This window comes from Ochotona princeps, chromosome 5, assembly GCF_030435755.1.
Source record: "Ochotona princeps isolate mOchPri1 chromosome 5, mOchPri1.hap1, whole genome shotgun sequence".
Taxonomy (NCBI): Eukaryota; Metazoa; Chordata; class Mammalia; order Lagomorpha; family Ochotonidae; genus Ochotona; species Ochotona princeps.
Window position 1 is genome coordinate 105,571,402 of NC_080836.1, and position 10,389 is coordinate 105,581,790.

Genomic DNA, 10,389 nt, shown 5'->3' on the forward strand with positions numbered 1-10,389 from the left:
AGGTGCTCTCCTACCCAGGGGGGAGTAATGGTGATGATGTTTCCAGAAGGACCAGTGTGACAAGTGGCGGGCAACCCCCTCCCAAAATAATAAAACACCTCCATGACCTCTTCACATCTGAGGAGGTGGGCTTCTGGTGACAGTGAAGCTTGACAGGGAGTAGGCTTTCTGGACAGGCTGTCAGCGTCTTCTAGAATGTCCAGAGGCCCCTCTTTGGGGATCTGGAGGGCAAGCAGCCCAGAGTGCCCCCACCCTGCCACAGACCCCAGCCCCTGAATACCGAGCTATCTTTGGCTCCAGCACCAGCATCGCCAGACAGCACCACAAGCCAATCAGAAGCTTCGTGCGTGTTCATTAAAAACATCCTTTTCTGGGAATCCAACCCATTAACCTTCCTACCCCTTGGCAGCATGCTGGGCCCTCCGGGCCAGGCCCAGCCTGCAGCTGATGGCAGCCGGGTGGGGCTGAGCGTGTGCAGCTCTGAGTGCCTGGGGAACAGAGAAGTCACTATGTGGAGACATCGCTCTAGGGGGTCCCCACGATCCAGGTCACGCAGGTCTTAATGTGCCCACCAGTGTCCTCAAGGATGGAGGATGTGGCCAAGTGGGGGACACTGCTACCACACTGACCAAGGGCTCCCAGGGGACCTGTGGCCTGGCCTGGTGACCCTCGCACTGAAGCGTCTCTCACTCTGGCATCCATGTTGTTTTGCTAGCCCTGCTGTTTCTCTCCCATAGTTGTTCTATAAACTGCCAACTATTTATGATTGTTTTACACATAATCTTGGTAAGGAAGAAAAGCTAAAGAGAAAAACGTGCAAATTATCCAAAGAAGTGTGGCTTCTGCAGGGATGGGCATGTACCGGGTCCACGGTGGAAGAATGTTCTGGGTTTGCAGCTGTGGAACATTCTGTACCCACAGTGGTGGACTTGTTCTGGGTCTGCAGTGGTAGAATGTTCTGGAACTGCAATGGTGGCGTGTTCTATATAGCGGTGGGAGTTCTAGACCTGCAGCCATGAGGTGTTCTAGATCCACTGTGGACTTACTTGTTCTGGGTCTGCCATGGGCTCCATGTTCTGGATCGGTGCTGGTGAGCTTGGTCTAGAGCCACAGCAGTGCAGGTGTTCTCGGCGCTCCCCGCGTTGGTGACTGCCAGCCACGCATGCCTGTCAGCACCTGGAAAGCAGAGATGCGCCTGAAGGAACTGGATTCTTGCATTGTTCTATTCTCATTGATGGCAGCGCTAAGTACCCCGTGCAGTGCCCAGCACCCACAGTGACGGCACAGCTCTGGGTTGCCTCTGGATCTGCTCATAGCAGACACACCAGCCAGGCTCTGGGCTGGCCAGGAAGAAGGGTGAGCAGGACGGTGCTGTGCGCTGGGGTCCCACAGTACGCCAGGCGCAGCTGTGAAGACAGAGTCTTGGAGGAGCGAAGGTGGCAGGCCGTGAGCACCCCTCGCCAGCCTAGCCACTCACCTCCTCCACGCTGGGGGTCTGTCAGGATGGCGCCGTGAACGCCCTGGGCAGCTTCTCTCATGTATAGCTGAAACACAGGTACACAGGACCACCCGAAGCCCAGCAGGTGGAGAGGCACAAGTAGACTGGAGAAATGCCATAGAACGTGGCCTCTTGGACTGGGTAGACTGGGCTGTTTGTAAACAACAGACATCTGTAGCTGCAGGTAGGGAAGTCCTGAGTCGGGCACCAGTGGCCATGTGTGCAGGGAGGGTCACGCTGGTCCGTGTCTGGGGAGAGCTGCACTGGTCCGCCTCCTGGGAGGGCCGTGCTGGTCCACATCCTAAGGACGGCTGCGTTGGTCCACATCCTGCTTTCCAGTGGGCCTCACTGCTGCACCCTCATGCAGTGGAAGAAGGGACAGGCAGGCCTCTTTATTGTGGGGGGGTGGAGTTCATTTACTTGGCAAGAGGCAGGAGATCCGTACCTGCTGACCCATTCCCCACGTGCCACAGCAGCCAGGCCAGGGCCAGGGAAGCCGGCATTAAAAGGTGAAATTAGGGCTCGGCGGCGTGGCCTAGTGGCTAAGGTCCTCGCCTTGATCCCATATGGCCGCTGGTTCTAATCCCGGCAGCTCCACTTCCTCTCTATCTCTCCTCCTCTCAGTATATCTGACTTTGTAATAAAAATAAAATAAATCTTTAAAAAAAAAAAAAAGGTGAAATTAGCCACATGAGCGGGGCCATGAAGAAACGGGGCTCCCCAGAACTCCAGCCATGTCTCCCGTCAGTGGCAGGAGCCCAGGCATTGGAGCCATCCCCTGCTGCCCCACAGGCACCTCAGCAGGGAGCTGGAGCAGAAACAGGGCAGCCAGGACTCAACCTCAGGCACTCCGATGGAGGACTGCAGAGTCCCAGGCGGCAGCCTAGCCCACCGCACTGCATGCTCACTTCTGCCTTGAGTCTCTGAGGATGGAGCCTTCCGGCCTAACCATCGCCCAAAGCCTCTGCCCCCTTGTAGTGCTAACAGGTGGGCTCTTGGGGGACACACACTTGGATGGCTAAGATGCCACTAAGGGTGCCTGCATCCGCTGTCAGTGCTGAGTCGAGCCCCAACCAACCCACTGATGCTAGCCCTGCCCCCAGGAAGCAGCAGGAACTTGTGTCACTCACACAGGGGATGTGGACTAGGTTGGAGTAAGGTGGAATAGGTTCCAGGCTCCTGGCCCATCCTTGCCCACAGCTGGCACTTGAGGAGTGAACCAAGACGTGTTTTAAATATAGGACCACAAACTTCACTGAAAGCCAAAGGTCCTAACACATGCCGGCAGGGATGGCATACCCACTGTCGGGTGTCCTAACACATGCTGGTAGGGATGGCATACCCACTGTCTGGTGTCCAGCCCCAGAGGGGTCAGCATGCTGGAGTGCAAGAGGCACGTGGCCCTCCCTGGGGCAGCTCAGTCACTGCTCTTGCGAGCAGCCTCCATGGAGCTGGCCCCATCACTAGTCGGGCCCTGCTGTGTCCTCCAAGCACAGCCATGAGCGTCCCCTTCCAGCTGTGTGTGAGGGGCACTTGCACTGGGGTGCCCGTCTCTGTGTCCCTGGGGAAGTCACAGGCCCTGCACAGTGGTGTTGAGGTGGCAGCTGGCCAGGGTGGGGGGAGCCTTACAGGTTAGCATTGGGTCGACAGCACTCGCCTGGAGTCAGTGCTGTTCACACCCAGGGGTGCTCCCCCGGGCTGCTCCCTGACCTACACCCGGGCAGGCTGTACATGCCCACTCCCAGAGAGGACGAGTCAGCTCTGGCCCAGCCACATCTCAGCCCTGCCCACACCTGACTGGGAGCCTCGGGCAGCTCCAGGGGACACGTCCTGGGGCCTCACCCTGAGGATGGGCCCTGGAGCCATAGCCAGGCCACCAGCCCGAAGGTCAGATGCAGCAAAGCCCATCGAGCTGAGTGCCAGAGCATTTTTCTCTGGGCCTGGTGGGCCCCAGAAGATCCAGAGGGGCCTGGTCCGCTCACCCCCTGGTCCCAAGTTGCATCGATTTATTTATTTGAAAGGCAAGAGTTAAAGAAAGAAAGATACATCTTTCATCCACTGGTTCACTCCCCAAATGACTTCAGTGGCCAGGGCTGGGCCAGGCCAGCTTCCGGGTGTCCCACGTGGGTGGCAGGGGCCCAAGCACCTGGGCCACTTCTGCCTCTTTCCCAGGGGCATTGCAGGAAGGAGCTGGACCAGAGGCAGAGCAGCTTTTGAACTGACACCCATATGAGATGCTGTCATTTTAGGCAGTGGGCTAACACACAGCATCACAACTCCAGTCCCCAGAACCCAAATCCTATACTTAGCCCTTTGCTGGTCCCAGGGAGATGGTGGAAACCCACCTACAAAAGAGGTTTTTATTTTAGACAAGAAAATATGTACTGCAGTGCCCTGGAAGGTACCTCCTCTTGTTACTTTGGGGGGATCAGGTCAGCGAATCCCCCACCTGATTGCCACTCTCCTCCCTGACTTGTGCACTTGATTGATTTGAAGGTGTCTCAGCTCAGGGACCAAGGGAGCGACAGCCCCTCCTCCCTGCTGCCGACCGGCCGCACCAATAACTCATTTTTTAGCTCATTAGCCAACAGAGGCCATGAGCAGTGGCCCCCCAGGGGATTGGCGCAAAGTGAGCTGATCTACTGCCGTCTCCACTGCTCTTGAACTGGCCTTCCATGGGGAGAGGAAAGGTGTGACCGAGAGGTGCCCCGGGAACCCCGGAAGTGAAGCTGGAGACAGGCAGTGGCGTGTGGCCCCCTCATGCCCAGCCTCCAGGCCCCTGAGGGTGCTGGTCCCAGACAGAATGTTCCTTGTCAAGAAGACACCATTGTCGGGCCTTCATCCCTTGTAGATGAGGATGGGGGAAGGGGTGGCTTGGCCACCCTGACCAAGCACTGGGTGCTCCTTGCCACTTGGGGACCAGTCACAGACAAGGCCACCAGAAGACATGGTTTCCTGCCACACTGCCATCGTGACCTCACTTAACCCAGATTGCCTCCCAACGAGCCTGTCTCCAGACAGTCACGGTAGAGGTCAGGACCTGACCATGCAGGCGGGGGCATGGCCACGTGCAGGCCGTACCATCCCAGAGGCCTCCTGCCAGCCTGATCGCCACATGGTCCTCAGAGCAGGACAACACCCCTTGCTTGGTGCCTTTGAGTGTGGGGAACCTGTGCCCTCAGGGTGTCTCACCATGCCAAGGTGCCCCCTGCAGCATCTCGTCAGGCCTGGCTGCTAGCAGATGCCATCCTGCCCAGCTAGAGCTCTGGACACTTGGGCTGAGATCTCTTTGGGCAGCACTGGGGTCACGGTGGCCCCACCTAGACAGGTGGTTGTCACAGGGTCTCCCTGAGCTAAGGAGTCCTGAGCCAGCCCTTGAGACCCCCAGCCACCCCCCGTACCTCTTTCCTGCTGAAAGCGACAGGAGTTTTAGCCCTATGGGACCCTGCACCCACCTGGGAGACCCAGAAGAGGCTCCTGCTATGGCCTGGCCCAGCCCTTTGGGAGTGAACCAGTGGAGGGAAGGCCTCTCCGTCTTATCCCTTTCTTGGTAACTCTGATTTTCAAAGAAATAAACAAAGTCATTGCACTCAAGCCTAGAGTTCCTGTGCCAGATCCTTCAGTTTATCCCCGGGTGATTGGCGATAACTATTAAAATCACTCGGAGCAGGATTAAATGGCTGTGATTTTAATGCCTTGTGAAACAGGAGCCAGCAGACGGAGAAGCCTTTGCCATTGTCCCTTCCGCCCCACTCCTGTCTCGTGTTTGTCTGTGATTTGGGAAATGCACCCACGGCTGCTTAGCAGATATTAAATACCTTCTTAAAGATAACACCCAGCCCCCTGAGGATTTTGTCTTTCCTAAGCCCCGTTTCCTCGGCGCTGTGGCACTTCCGCCCCTGGATGGGGACTGTATGTTGAGGGCTCCTTGCACCATCTGGGGGTGCCCATGGGCTCTCGGCCGTGCCAAGTGTTTGTCCTGGAAACCTCTTGATAAAAGGAGTTGGGGGTCATGCTGGGGTCGCCCACATGTACCAGGAAGTGAAGCAAAACTAATCCAGATTTACTCCTGGAGGAATCTGTTTGCCTAAGTCTTTAGGAACAGATTAGGGTTAACCCGACACGATCCCCGGGCGCAGTGTAAACACGGAAAAGGTGGCAACAAGCCCTTTTCTTCTGCCTTGGGAAGCAGAGGTGTTCCCGGGGACGAGTTTCCGCTGCAGAGCGTGGCAGGAGCCCCGAGCCGCTGCCCCGCATGGAGGGAGTGGAAGTTCAGGGGAGGGCAGCCGAGCGTGCACCTCACCTCCTCACTTTTGGCTTCTGCTACCCAAGGAGCTGGTGGCATCCTTAGGCCTCCTTCGAGTAAGTTCACGGCTAGGGACTGAGGCCACCGTGTGCTGAAGCACGGAGAAGCTGTTCCCCAGCCGGCCAGACTCGCCCTGCATGGGCAAGGCAATGCCCGTTGCTGTACCCGGTGGTGACCGCCTGTCTGGGGGCTCTTACAGGGAGGAGAAGGAGCGCTGGATCCGGGCCAAGTACGAGCAGAAGCTGTTCCTGGCCCCGCTGCCCTGCACGGAGCTGTCCCTGGGCCAGCACCTGCTGCGGGCCACGGCCGATGAGGACCTGCGCACGGTCATCCTGCTACTGGCGCACGGCTCGCGGGATGAGGTGAACGAGACCTGTGGCGAGGGCGACGGCCGCACGGCGCTGCACCTGGCCTGCCGCAAGGGGAGCGTGGTCCTGGTGCAGCTCCTGATCTGGGTAGGTGTGGACGCCTCTGCCCGCCGCGTGTGCCCGTGGGAGGACCAAGAATCAGGGAGGGAAGCCCAGGGCCGAGCAGAAAGTGCGACCAGTGGGTACTTTCCGCTTAGGCGGCAACAGCTGCCACCCCAGCCCCACACAGCATCTGCCACGGTTCCTGAAAATCCGTCTTCGGGCCTGGTGTGGCAGCGATGGGCCTCTCGCTCCCACGTTCAGAAATCCACTGAACACCCACATGAACTCCCATCAGCAAAGCTGAGAGTTCTTCATTCTCCCGTCACCACAGGCCCAGCCCCCAGACCTGGAGGGGAGCTGTGGGGGAGCTGGCCAGAGGGTCGCGTGTGACAGTCCCTACCCAGTGACTGTGCCTGTTCCTACTGGGACACCTGTCAGGAAGCCAAACCCCCTGCGGGAAGCTGGTGACCCGCAGCAGCCCCGGCAGAACCCGTCGTTGTAGGCAGAGAGAAGAGTGGGCACCCTGCCCAGGGCTGCTCCACTGTACTCAGCTGCAGCCGGGGGCCAGGGCCTGTCCGGCGCCCGTGGGGCTGGACACTTTGTGAGCCGTGGACAGGGCCAGCCTGCAAAGACCAGGGTCTCTAAGGCCGAGGCCTGCTCTGGCACCTTGGGTCGAGGCCTGTGAGGGCACCAGGAGGGACTGCAGCAGGCCTGCCCTCCACCGACCTGCATGGAGAGGGCAATCTTTGGAGGGCAGGTGCTGCGGCCAGTCCTCCCCCGCAGGTCACTGGGAGGGGGCCTCCCAGTCCCCATCGCGGTGCGCTAACCGTGTCTTTCCCCGCATCCCCCTGCACAGTACGGCGTGGACGTCATGGCCCGGGACGCGCACGGGAACACGGCGTTGGCCTATGCCCGGCAGGCCTCCTGCCAGGAGTGCGTGGATGTCCTGCTGCAATACGGCTGCCCAGACGAGCGCTTCGTGCTCATGGCCACGCCCAACCTGTCCCGCAAGAACAACCGCAACAACAGCGGCGGGAGGGTGCCCGCCATCATCTGAGGAGCCAGTGCGCCCACCAAGCCCCAGGCACGTGAGTCGGGCGAGCCCCTTCCCTCCTCCCAGCGGCCGCCTGCAAACCCGCTCACTCGCGCCCCCCACAAGGAGAGCCCGGCACTTGGACCCCATCAAGGGGTAAGGGGGAGGCTGCGGAAGCAACTCCCTGCTCCACCAACTTCCCCCGCACCCCGGCCCCACCCCGATCGATCCACAGGACACGCGGAGTGAGGGGGTCCTGGGCGGCGGCAGGCACGAGGCGGCAGCGCCAGGTCCGGACCCCCAGCGACCTGCAGAGCCCGGCGCCGAGGACTGGGGGCCGAGATGGGAGGGCAGGCGAGGAGCGAGGAGAAGGGGCAGCTCCCCTGAACTGGCAGTTAAGCACACCAGAACATTTCACCTCGACTGAGCCAGGGCCGGGACTCATCTCTCCGAGGAGCCTGACGCCATGAATCAGAAGCAAGCACAGAGTTTGTCAGGTCTGAAGCCCCTATGATGGTATGTGTCAAATCAGTTGGAGCTAATCTGTCCGCGGAGAATAGCGGCTTCATTACACTCGTATAGTTGAGTTCTTCCAGCGTTACTGCTGTTTAATAGAACATGATTAGTCATCACCGGGAAGAAAGCATATTAGCCGAGGAGGTAGCTCCCGGCACGCTCCACTGGGCGCTGGGCGCGTCAGACGGGCCCAGCCGTGTTCTCCCCGAGCCCTCGGAGCCCTCGGAGCCCTCTTCTTCTAAATCCACTGTCATCATTTAGTGTCTGTTTAATTTTTCAGTCCAAAGAGAGGAAGTCAGTCGCTTGAGTATTATTTCGACTGTGGTCTCCTTGGTGCAAAAAAAAAAAAAAAAGAAAAAAAAAGAAAAGAAAGCAAATGGGGGTGGGAGGGAAAAATAAATTAATAAATAAATAACTCAGAAATCCACAGGGAAGGCACAGCTGTAGCGCGTGGAGTTCACACGGGAAATGCAGAAGGGGTCAGTCCACACCCCCCACACCCCACACACGTCAGAATCGGTGTCCGTCCTTCAGCCAAGGTGGATGTGTTGGGTTTCGGGGTTCCCTGGGTGGGGGGGGCGTCTTAACCACGCCCCCACACGCTTCTGTATTCCGTCTTTAGAGGAGATGTGTGAACATCCGTCTGAATAAAAGCAGTTCATGAATATGCATTGGCCTCTGTGCACGTGGCACCTGGGTTAATTTATAAACTGCACTGGATGTGAAGTAAGACTGTGCAACTTGGTATCCAGGAGAGGGTAAGCAGATCACTGTTTGTAGCAAACACTCCCGGGAGGCCACACTCCCATTAGCGCTAGCTGGCTTTTTAAAACAAAACAACAGCGTAATAGAATACGTGCGAGTGGTTCCATCTGCCTGTGGGGAACAGAAAACGCAGGAGAAGGGGGCAGGGCAGTGAAACCAGACCCTGCAGGGATGGAGGGGAGACGGGAAGACAGGTGTGACTGCCCACTGAGGTCCCATGCGAGGAGCCCCAGCACGCTGCCCTGACGGCCCACGAGGGCGGGCCCCGGGCGTGCCCCCTGCCCACATCTGCTAAACCTTATATTTTGTAAGAATTTTCTCCTCCTCTTTCACTTATTAAAAAAAAAAAAAAGCAAATAGGTTGGGGGTAGGGAAGAAGTGTCACACAGAGCACGTGTCTCCTGGGCGTTTCAGAAGTGAGGTGCCAAGGTGCACACGCCTCGCCACTGTGTCATTCGCCCCCATGGGAACAGAGAAGAAAGCCGTGGCCTGGCTTTGCAGCCCCAGCCCTTGGCCAGCCCCAGCTGCAGACTCCCAGCGTGCACACGGACAGCGCCCACGTGAACGCAATCCCTGGGTTTGTGGTAGTGGCTGCCCACCCTGGAGCTGCCTTCCTCAGTGAGCTGCAGTCTGAGCGGGACCCGGGTACCCGCAGGCCTTGTCCCGGGCTGTGCGGGAGGCTGTGCGGGAGGCTGTGCGGGAAGCTGAGCCTCTGCGCCTCCAGCGCAGGCTGCTCGCCAGTGACTTCCATCTCCCTCGACACCCACGTCCCGTGAGCCTGCGTGGGTGTGCGCCCCTCCCAGAAACCACAGCCCTGCCCTACCGTGGTCAGCCCTGCCGGCCGGCTCCCTGACCCCGAGCCAGCCTCTGTCGGGCTCACATTCTGGCCGTGGAAAGAAAGATGTGTGAGCTTGGAGGGACTGCTACTGTGTGTATGTGTGTGTGTGCGTGTGTGTGTGTGTGTGTGTGTGTTTCAGTGTCAAATCAAAAACCCTTTCTTTGTGGGTGCGGCCCTCGCTCCCAGGAACACCTATGAGGTTGGGAGCTGGTCAGGGGTGAGGTCAGTATGGGACCAGGCCATGGACACCAAACTCACGGCCAGGGTCACGGTAACTAGGGAGGCCACCTCCACCAAGCCCGGCTGACTTTTCTTGCTAAGAACTGCCATTCTCCCTGGACAAGACACCTGTGGGGCAGGTACAATCAGGTGATCGTGTGGGTGACCTGGCCGCAGCCACACTCCCTCCCAAACCCTGCCGCTCGGGCCTGCTGGTCATTGGGCCCGGGGCTGTGCGAGGGACAGAGCTCACCGGGGTTCCGCTGGGGAAGGCCACTGTCACTGTGGCTCTTTCCGGGTGGCCACGAGGCCCTCCACGCCCCGCAGTCTCCCTGTCAGCCCAGGAGGTGACCATCGCAAGGCTCAGCTGGTAGCCAACCTGCATGCATTGTTCAGGCAGCTCCTGTGCTGGTGTGGCGGCGCTCGCTGTCCCTTTAGGGACGGGCATGGTCAGTGCCAGCTGCATGCCTGCCCAGGGACCCTGCCCACCCTGCCAGCACCCGCTGCCCGGAAGCTGCCCCTCCGCCCACCCAGGCCCAGCCTGAGTCGGTTGCATCAGAGGCACAAAAGAAGGTCAAGTCTTGGCCTCGAGCTATTTTTTTAAAGATTTATTTATTTTTATTGCAAAGTCAGATATACAGAGAGGAGGAGACAGAGAGGAAGATCTTCCTTCCGATGATTCACTCCCCAAGTGAGCCGCAATGGCCGGTGCTGCGCTGATCCAAAGCTAGGAGCCAGGAACTTCCTCCAGGTCTCTCACACAGGTGCAGGGTTCCAAGGTTTTGGGCCGTCCTTGACTGCTTT

The 10,389-nt window shown here is 58.8% G+C and overlaps 1 protein-coding gene across 8 annotated transcripts in view; it reads left to right on the forward strand.

Annotated features, from left to right (window-relative positions):
* AGAP1 (ArfGAP with GTPase domain, ankyrin repeat and PH domain 1) overlaps positions 1-7,495 on the forward strand; it is a 425,687-nt gene extending 418,192 nt beyond the window's left edge. For all 8 annotated transcript variants that reach the window (XM_058665165.1, XM_058665166.1, XM_058665167.1 and 5 more), the window contains 2 exons: positions 6,004-6,259; positions 7,071-7,495. In XM_058665165.1, coding sequence (XP_058521148.1) covers positions 6,004-6,259; positions 7,071-7,271 — 457 coding nt within the window. In that variant the 3' untranslated portion in view covers positions 7,272-7,495. The remainder of the gene's footprint in view (positions 1-6,003; positions 6,260-7,070) is intronic.
* The last annotated feature ends 2,894 nt before the right edge of the window (positions 7,496-10,389 follow it).